Below are 11072 nucleotides of genomic sequence, written 5' to 3'. Positions count from 1 at the left end.
ATTGAACTTTCTATTGAAAATATTCAAAATATTTCCTTTATATTGTTGATTATATATTATTTCGATACTTAAATGTAGTTTCTAAATACGAATAAAAAGAAGAAAATATAGTGGCTAATGATATATATATATATATATATATATATATATATATATATGTATATATATATATATATATATACTAGGTTCAAATATTATACAATTGATACATTTATTTTAGAAAGCAAAGGATAAAATATTTATTATATATCTATGAAATCTATCTTGACTGTATTTCTCAGAACGAAAAATTTTAAAATAAATAATAAAAAATATACGTACATCTATTATCTATTTTAAGAACATTCGTTTTTGATTATTTCTTTAGTTAATGTTTAATTGCCGCTCATACAAAATAATTTTATTGTCTTTATTGTCAAATGAAAAGGTTATTATGAATAATACTTAGAAAATATTAAGTCAAGACATACTTCAGAATACATATAATGGCAATTATTTTTAAAAATAATTTTTCTTGAAAATAAAATATAAAAAAATTTTATTCTATATTTTTAAATTATTCTTTAATGTAGAATAATTGTTCTAATCGACTTAATTATCGATAATAAATATCATCATTTTTATGCTGATTTAGAATTTCTTTTTGCCAATATAAATATAACATAAACATATTAGATACAATTAAAAATAATATAGATGTATAATACAGATACATATGAATATAATTATATACATGATTTCATAATTAAAACGTTTATAAAATTGAAAATAATTTGTTTCGAAAACTAAATAAATTATTTTCTTTAATTAATTAAATGTTTTCAAAGAAATTTTCTTCAAATAAATGATACCAACATATTTACAGATTATTCAGATTATAAAGAAAAGAAATGTTCTTAAAATAAAAAAAGTTTATATCATTTATTTATTTTATTGTATATCATTACTTGACTAAAAAATAAATTTATATTTCAAAAAAATTTATTCTTGAACTTATTAATCTTGAACTTTATTAATCCAATAAATACACTAAATTAAAGACTTTGTTTTTTTATATTTTACTTTACTTACTATTTTACTTTTGTTTCAAATTCCCTCTAATATCTGTATCATCATATTAATTATTATAAAATATTATTTTATATTATTTTATATTATTTCACGAGGAAGTAATTTTTATTTATATTATTTAATTTTAAAAACGTATGATTAATAAGACTTCTCATAAAATTCTCAGCTTCATAAAAATTGCCGAAGAAGACCAAGTGAAACTGAATTTTTTTCTGAAATGCAAAAATAAATAATAGAAATATGTTAACAACCTATGTGTATTTTCTTTAAGAACGATTTGTCAACTTGTCTTCGATTGAAAAAATTCGAAATTTAATTCTATTTTTATTTTTCATTTCATTTTATAAAGAAACAAGCGAAGCGAATAAGAAGATATAACATTTAGAATATCTGTAAAATCTTAATTTTTATATACATGTACATGAATATTTATATTTTTCATTACATTATCAAGAAAATAACATTTCACGGTTTTTATTAAATAAACAATGAAATTTTGTTAAAAGTATTTTTTTTTAATAAGATTATATTTTTAATAAGATTATATTTAGATAGATTTTATTTAAAGAGATCTCAGAAATTTTATACATTGCTGTTTTTCACAAAAATAAACTTGAAAAATTATTAGACGAGAATGTTTCGATTATACATTGTCATGATTCAGTTTTAACTGATACGAGTTTTAAGTTCGAATGATTTGGATTATTGCGATATAATAGAAAGAATTCTTGACTTTATAATAAGACATTCAGAATTAAAATTTCAATAGAAGTTTTTATATTTAGAAAAATTAAAAAAAAGTTCTATATTATAATATTTATTTAATTGAACAATAGAAAAATAATTTTCGCTTAATTGTATCTCAATAAATTTTTGAGATTCTTCCGAATTCAAATACAATCCAACTAGTTTTAATAATAAACTTATTACAAATTGATAATTTCGAACTATTAGCTTGTTACTGATTTGTGGCAGTGAAACAAAATTTTCAGAGGACACTACATATGAATTCAAAATTTTTTTTTTTTTTTAAATTTTTTTTAAAACTCGCAACTTTTGATTTGATATATCACATATATCACATACTATAAGAATTAAGAAAACAGCATACATATGGAATCTACAAAATTCTGGACATTTTCACCATAGAGAAGTAATAAAATGTCTATCTCATTTTCTGTCTATCTCATATCTATCTCAATGTCAGACAATACTAGAATCATCAGATTAATTTTCGGTGCTTCCACTCTGCTTTTCTTAGATATTTTTCCAGGATTTTTTACTTTGAGTTCTCCCGAAGGTCTACTCAAATCTCTTTTTTACATTTTAATTTCAATCCAGGATGAAATTCGACAGTGATTTTATTTGTGACGTAAAGATTTTTCTCCAAAAGATTCAGTATAATAAAATGGGAACAGAATTGAATTCTGTAAGGCACGCCATTGTTATAACTTTCTTGCTACTTCTCAAAGTTGATTTTCTTTATTAAGTCTTAAGTTGAGCTTAAACTGTAGAAAAATTTCCTTGAGAATGAGATTCGCTAAAGAGCACATTTACATTTATTTGCGAAATAAATGAGATTAATATTTTTATTGAAATTTTTCACTATCAATTGTTCCATCGTATGAATCTAATTTAGTTTTCATGCAGAGAAACTTTGTTTATTCCTTATAAACGTAATAAGCAATATTAAACATGTTTCACACATCATTAAATTAATCATAAAAAGAATTGCTGATTTATTTGATCTATTTAACGTTGGATAAATTGTTACATTTGATTTTGTTAAGTTATGATATGATTATATAAGTTATATGATAAGTTATGATTATGTCAATTGATTTTGCATTTTTCTCATTTTTCATTCATTTTATTTTGTTCTTATTACGATCTTGTAATGGAGAGTGAATGTTTACTCTTTTCTCCATATTATCTTTTTTCCATATTATTTGTAATTTTATTGAATTTTGTAAATAAATTTGCTTTGAGAATTTTTTTGAATTGAGAAGAAATTATGCACAACAAACAACAATAACGATGGAAGGCAATGGCGGCTTCTAGGGGAATTTAGAGACATTTTTGGAATTTATCTACATTTTAAATGTTATGAAGTAAACATGCCAAGTAAAGTTATACCTGTTATCATCGACAACGAGATATACAATATAACGATATATGATCAATATGGAAATATTCGTCATACTATATTTATATTTATTTTTTCACGCAAAAAATTATTTTCATTCACGAAAAAAATATATTTTTTAAAATGATTTTACCATGATTTTACCATATTATAATGATAATAATATAATTAAAAAAAGTATTTGTTAGAAAAACTATTATTATCATTACTGATAATTATAATTACTGAAAAATTAAAATCAATGATCTAAGTTACAATTGCAAAAATTTTTAAAAACTTTTAAATAAAAAATTATAAAACTAAGTTTTCTTTATGTTTTTCTTAAAAAAATGTATTTTTTAAAATTAAATTTTAAAATTTAAATCATAAAGAAAATTTCATGAGAATGAAATTATATAATCTCTTTTATATTTTATTCCTAGAAAGTCAATATCTTTTTTAATGGTAGAAAATTCAGGTTTTAAAAAATTTGTATCTTTGTATATTAATGTTCCTTTAATTATATTTTATAAGCTAAAACAATTTAATTATTTTTTATTGCTTATTTCGTTAAATTTTCTGCATCAACCATTGAACTTTTTTTCTTCTTCTTTTTTACAAAAATTTTTTTAATTAAAGAGGTTTTATTTTGAGATATCAAAAATTATTAACTTTTTCAAATCTTACAATAGCTCTTTATAGAATCGAATAGAATCCAAAAATAATTAAAAACATTTAAGAAATCATTTAAAACTTATTCTTAAACTTATATAAAGTTATTAGTAATGTTAAACGAATTTTACTAAACCATATTAATTTATGTGATATGTATATGTATATATACTTTTCGTTCTGAGCAAAAATGTTGTCAAAAATTACTTATAATAATCGAGGAAAAAATTCAATTCTCAATACTTTGAAGTAATGATATCCAATTCCCATTCATTTTTTCAAAAAATTAATCTTCTTAAATTTATACTATTATATAACCATTGTATAGTTTTGATATATAACATAATAAATACAAACGAAAGAAGCGAGATGTATTAAGTCAAGACGTGGTCAAATATATATATATATATTCGGCGAATTAAATAAAAAAGTTTTTTTGAAAACAAAAAAGCTCCTCATAAGGAAAAATTTTATTCCTTATATTAATTTTTAATGTAAAATCACTCTCCTTTCGATTATACTATTATCCATGTTATCGATCATATATGAGTTTATTATCATTTTGAGTGAGATATATTGGATATAGAATTCATTGGACAGAATGATTTATTCAATAAAATGTTATTATTGATTTTATGATGATGGCGGCATATAGCTATTTTATATAGCTATAACACTATCTTTATGTCTAGAGAAAGTATTTAAATGGTAAATATTTTTCGTGAATAATATGTTAATGACAAGAGATGAATTTTTACATAAGAAAATATTGCTTGAAATTATTTTTCAAAATTAATCCCTGAATAATCGGATGTTTTCGAATATCTTGCGCAACTAATATTTTCGACCTACTTACTATGTAACGAATAAATAAAAAAAATATTCAGTTGGAAGAAATAGTATATATATCAAACTAGTTTTAATAATCAACTTATTCTAAATAGCTATTGATAATTTTGAGTTAAAATTCGTTACTAATTCGTATTTTGTATGGAATATATCAAATGTTATTTACAAGAAAATTAGTAAAAAAAAAAAAAAAAAAAAAAAAAAAGAATTTGATTAATATAATGATAATATATATATAAATTTTCAAGGATTATATATTATTGTTTATATTATTCACTAATAATTAAAGTCAATTTTAAGTATTATTATTTTGTTTTCTCAAACTCTTAATTAATAAATAAATAAAAATAAATGTCAAAAATAAAAAAAAATGTAATATTGTGTAATATATTTTCATCTTAATTTTCTTTACAATGTAATGAAAAAAAAGAATATATTTTAAAAAAAAAAGTAATTTTTGTTTCGTTTTGAAAACGGATTTTCAAAGATTTTATTAATTTTCATTATTTTTTTTATTTGTTTTACATTTGATAAATTTTTAGTAATCTATTAAATTGTTAAAAACTACTTTATTAATTTTTGTTATAAATTTTTTAATAAAATAAATTTGTTAATTTTCTAAAAATATTAGAAAAATATTGTAGAAAAATATTATTTGAATATTATTTTAGGATAATCGGATGTGTTCCCACACTTTTCGAATATCTTGCGCAACTAATGTTTTCGTCCTACTTTACTACATGATGTAGCGAGTAAATATAAAAAATATTCAGGTGGAAGTTTTGAAGATAATTGTTGTATATATGTATTCAATAAATTATGCGTTTCTTCTTCGTAATTAAAATAGATATTTGATATATCTATCTTGTCATAAATTTCTTTTACACGTTTTACTTTTTCTTCATCAGCTACTCCATAACATTCCTAGATGATATTAATATTATTAGTAATTTCAATAATTAGTATTCCATTAGAAGAAAATAAATTTGAAATATTATTAATGATAAATTTACTTTTAAAATTCTTTTTTGTTCGGCTGTTGCTCGCTCCAATGCTATCACAATGGGCCATGTACATTTTCCTTTTTGTATGTCAGTTTGTATGCCACTTTTTCCTTCAATTTCTTCTTTACTGTAATAATTCAAAAAATCATTTTGTACTTGGAAAAGATGACTTATTTTAGTTAGAATTTTTTCTGCTTCCCGATGCATTTCTAGATCGATTATGCCAGCCTATGAACAATATATAATTAATATAAAATAAGTAAAAAAGTATAAAAAAAATCTCTTTCTCTATACTTCTAATATAAATATTATAATCATAAGAATTAATAAAATTAAATGATGCAATTAAATATACTTACGAAACGCATAGCAAGACTGAACGGAAGTATAAATGAGAAATAAGATGTTTTATGTTTTATTAGATGATTGTATTGATCCATAGAAAAAACTTTAAAATTCGCATTCTTTCCCGAATCTATCGATGTCAATATATTTAGACATTTACCATGCACTGTTTTTGTATGATACTATAAATTATATAAATATTTGTAAATCATACTTTAATAATTACATTATTTTAAAATATAAATTTATATAGAAAAAGATGTATGCATATCGTAAAATTTAAAATTATTTTACACATTTTGAAATTATGTTTTATTATAAATATTTATTATATAGAAAATTATTTCATAAAATGTTGAACATATTTTTACTAATATTTTCATTGAAAAGGTTTTTATTAAAATTGATAAAATATGTATTGAAGGAAAAAGAAGCAATAAATTTACTTAGTGGAATTAATAATTTTTATGTTTTTAATTTAATGAGCAATATGTTATGTATACTGATGGATTCAATATATTTCAGAGAAGAAATACAATTTTATTTAGAATCAATGAATTTATATATATATATATATATATATATATTATATACAATATATTACATATGTTATTTTACTTATCTATTTCTTTTATATAAAAGTATAAAAATAGATATAAATATATAAGGATCAGCTAAAAAATATCTAATGTACATACATTTAAACTTCGAAAAATATTTAAGAAAATCAGAATAGAAAAGAAAATAGAATTTATTGGCTTCAGAATTGTATTTTTCAATAGTATTTTTATATCTAAAATTTTATTATTTTCTTTTTTTCATTATCTTTTATATGAATAAAAGGAATATGAAATTCTCGAGATTTTTTTTAAAATATCAAAAAAATTAAAAATAATGTGTTGAATTAGACGAATAACAATCTATTGTAAAATGGTAAGTATTCATGAATGATTTAAAACAAAACTGTCTTTTGTACATTCATAAAAAAAGTAATTACATTTTGATAATGTACAATGCTCTTTTTTTTTATTTTGAAATTATAGTCTATGCATATATTATAGTCTACTTTTTAACATTGTACATAAAATTATTTCTATATGGTAAAACTTTTTCTTTAAATTTTCAATTTTTATCATTATTATTTGAAATTTTATTATCATTATTATTTTCTTTAAAATTAAGCTGCAATAAAATGTAATAATTTTGGATTTATTAATAATGAATTAATTTATTATAAACAATTAATAATGAATATATGAATACAATAATTATTTCTTCGAGCATTTTTTATATAAATAAAAAAATTTGATACTCACCTTCAAAAGTATATCCACGATGTCTGTATAACAATTTTTCGACTTAAAATATTTCCTAATAAGCTTATATGTACATGTTTTCATAATTAAACTGTCATTAATTGCACCTAATCCAATTTTTACATGGCAGGTTGGTTGATTTCGTCCTATATTTACATTATCTAAAATATCATCTATCATTATGTGAAATGCTTGCATCTATAATAACAATCATATATATACAAACTTTTTAAAAGTTAGAAAGAAATAATATAAATTTAAAATATTAAAGAATTGTATGATATCAATTTTTCTTTTATTTATGAATATACAGGAATATATATATTCGTCAACTGAAAAATAATAAATTCTAAAATAATATAAAATAAAAAAAAGAATAAAATAAAACATTACTATTTCTACATTCCAGGCTAGAATACGAGTTAAATGAATATTTTTTTCCGTTAACTGATCTTGAGACGCCAGCAATTTATATGCGACTATAAGTGATACTGATCTCCGTTTTTCTCCTTTTGGAACATAATATTCCAATATCTAAAAATTAAAAAATATTGTTTCGATATTTAAATATAGTGAATATAGTTTTTAAATACGAATATAGAAAGAAGAGAATGTAGTGGCTAATGATACATATATATATATATATATATATATATATATATATATATATATATATATATATATATATATATAGTACTAGGTTCATATATTATACAATCTAAACCAAAAATTAAAATTTATATCGTACATGTACCAACTCACTCTTGACTATATATCTTGTATTTCTTGAAATGTAAAACTATAAAATAATAAGTATTCTATTTATTTATTAACAATATTAATAATCTTAAAAGCAATGGAAGTTGACATGTATATGTAAGATGGAGATGGATATATTTTCAGTCAAATTAATGATTAATATTTCAGCTCAATGATAAAATTTTTACATGAATGTAATAAAAATTTTAATATTTCACGAAAATATATTTCATTTCAGAAAATAGATTTTAGATTAATACAGATTGCAATTGCAACCTACATTGTAATTTATACAGAGCAATCTATATTGAAGTGTTTGCTTTTTTTTTATTTTAAATCCATATTGCTTAGGTAAATTGATTATCAACATTGATTGAGCAGTAATATATAGATTAGAATGTAAATATCTTCATATATTTATTTGCATTTATTTTAAAAATTCTTTTTTGAACTTTCGATTATGCATATTAACTAAATAAACTGGTTTTACTTTCTTTAATATAATCGATAAGTTTCCTTTAATTTCTTTATTAATAAGAAATGAGTTTCTTTTAATGTTTTCTAATGTTAAATAATGCAATTTTTTTTATATATTTGTATTTATACATTGATTATTTTGAATCAATATTGAATTAATATTTGAGAAAATTGAAATTATAGATGTAATGTTAAATAAAAAATGAAATTAAGAGTTAAAAATTAGAAGCGTTATAAAAAGAAAAATCTGTATGTTTATAAAATATCATCAGAATTAGCATAATTTATTAATTCAAGTAAATATGAATTATGTAATATATCATTTTTTGTAATAATATTCAAAGAAACAATAATTTATTTATCAATTACGTAGAAAGGATATGCATAAGATAAGATTTGTTTGATAAGATTTAAGTTTTTAATAAAATTTGCTTCTTATACTAATTTGTACATTTTTATGCACGAGAAATTATGATACACGATTCGAAATTATATTAATTTATAGTATATAATTTAAAAAAAAAATAGATACCTTTTTTGTCCATTTTTTAACATCTGGTAATTCTTCATTATCTTTGTCCGTCAATTCACGGAGAATATCGGGCCACATAGCCATTAATTCGTTTCTTTCATCTTTAAACGAATTGACATATTCTTGTACATTATTTGATCTGAAACAAAGGAATTTTATTATTAAATCATTTCTGTAATTTAAACAATTAATAGTCAATTATTTATTTGCCTCTCATATGAAATAATTTTATTGTTAAATGGAAAGTTTATGATTATAAATAAAGTTTTTAAAATATAGAGGCATCACTTGTTCTAAAATTTGTATATTGTTTTAAATTTTATTTCTATTAAAAAGTTGTTGAAATACTTCATATAATTTTATTTATTTCAATGATTTCGATCTGATATCTTATTTTATTATTTTATTATTATACATTGTTTAATGTTACTTTTTTTGTTGTATATTATTTATTTTTTAAATAATCCAATTACAAAAAGAAAATTGAATTATTATATGTCTAAATCATGTTACGACATGGCTTTCATAGAACATCAATGACATTGAAAATATCACTGCGTCTCTTAAATAATGACAGTCCCTAACTGAACCAGACATTGCAAATTAACCTTCAGATGATTGCTACTCAAAAATGATAAACAATAAAAAAAAGTTGATTCACTGTGAATCTTGTCAATCGCAGGTTATAAAATTAAATTAAGCTATTTTTTAATAAAACAAAAAGTTAAGATTGTTATTTAGTACCATTTTAATCAAATTTTTTTCTTCTTTCTAAAATTAAAATTTGAATTGTTCGCGAATAGTAAATGCTCGCAAGATTTAATAATGATTTTCTTATATCAAAATAATTTTCTCATAAATATTTTTCCAGATATTAGCATGCAAAAAAAAATATTATGAAGAGTTAGTTCCTGATTTTCAATAGAGAATTAGTATTCTTTACATTTTTTGGAAAATTTCTTATATTCATTTATGTAAATAACTACACAGTAATTGAATATAATATGATATATTTATGATAAAATAAATACGGTATAATACAATATTATTAATTAATTTAATGCTTAATATATTGCCTTGAAATATAACGTAATATATATATTTAAATATATTTTTTTTTAAAGATTAATTTAATTTAATTTAAACATTTCTCTTCAATTTACAAGTACAATAAAAAAAATTATAGTAAAAACATTTTATTTACAAGTAAGTATGAAATTTTAAAGACGTATTTATTTTATAACTAAAGTATCTTGATTCTTGATATTTCCACCATAATAAATTTTTTCTAATATTTATAGAATTAAAGATTTTTTGTGTATTTCGTTCACACAAATTGATATATCTTGATAGAATATAAAACATTTTTGTAAAAAATTATATCGAATTTTATCAATGAATAAACTATAACTTATTTTCTTTAATACTGCAACGTTTGTGCACCTAATCGGCTTTAATATATAGCCTAGGTTACCGTTATTGGACTGTACATGTGATGCGAAGGAGGGATGTCAAGTTGTGTAATAATATTCATATTAATTTTTTCTCATGTAATATTTTATATTTAATTTCAAAATTTAAATCAGATAGAGAATTCAACAAAATAAAATTAGAATCTTTTTATATTTTATTCCTAAAAATTCAATATTTTTTTTAATGGTACAGAATACAGTTTTTAAAAAATTTGTGAATGATGTAGCTTTTTATATGTGTGTGTGTGTATGCGTGCGCGAGCGCGGGCGTACGCTCGCGTATATTTCTTTCATTATATTTTGAAAGATAAATCATTGTAAAAAAATAAGTTTCCATCTTATTTGAAGAAAGAATTAATTATAAAAATTTCTCCTTATAAAAAAAAGGGTAATATATATATATATATATATTTGTTTTATTTAATATACAAAAAAAATTTTAATTTTAAA

General features: G+C 20.2%; 1 protein-coding gene across 1 annotated transcript; it reads right to left on the bottom strand.

Annotated features, from left to right (window-relative positions):
* Nucleotides 1-5209: 5209 nt before the first annotated feature.
* LOC727618 (farnesyl pyrophosphate synthase) lies at nt 5210-10526 on the bottom strand. The gene is made up of 7 exons (XM_016917349.2): nt 10355-10526; nt 9151-9289; nt 7776-7916; nt 7383-7580; nt 6081-6248; nt 5731-5949; nt 5210-5641 (listed from the first exon to the last, which is right to left on the bottom strand). Exons 1-7 carry the CDS (start codon nt 10513-10515, stop codon nt 5432-5434), a joined length of 1236 nt encoding a protein of 411 aa, XP_016772838.2. The 5' UTR covers nt 10516-10526; the 3' UTR covers nt 5210-5431.
* Between the last annotated feature and the right edge of the window lie 546 nt (nt 10527-11072).

The sequence above is a fragment of the Apis mellifera genome, linkage group LG13 (genome assembly GCF_003254395.2).
Source record: "Apis mellifera strain DH4 linkage group LG13, Amel_HAv3.1, whole genome shotgun sequence".
NCBI classification, from domain to species: Eukaryota; Metazoa; Arthropoda; class Insecta; order Hymenoptera; family Apidae; genus Apis; species Apis mellifera.
This window is presented reverse-complemented; position numbering and strand designations above follow the sequence as displayed.

Excerpts from the sequence above, each read along its gene's own strand:
- LOC727618 (XM_016917349.2), bottom strand. The coding sequence starts at position 10,515 with ATGTTTTATATTCTATCAAGATATATCAATTTGTGTGAACGAAATACA. Across the intron at positions 9,290-10,354 it reads TTAAAATTTCATACTTACTT|ATCAAATAATGTACAAGAAT; the intron begins GTAAATAAAATG and ends CCTTTGTTTCAG. Across the intron at positions 5,950-6,080 it reads TCAGTCTTGCTATGCGTTTC|GCTGGCATAATCGATCTAGA; the intron begins GTAAGTATATTT and ends TATTGTTCATAG.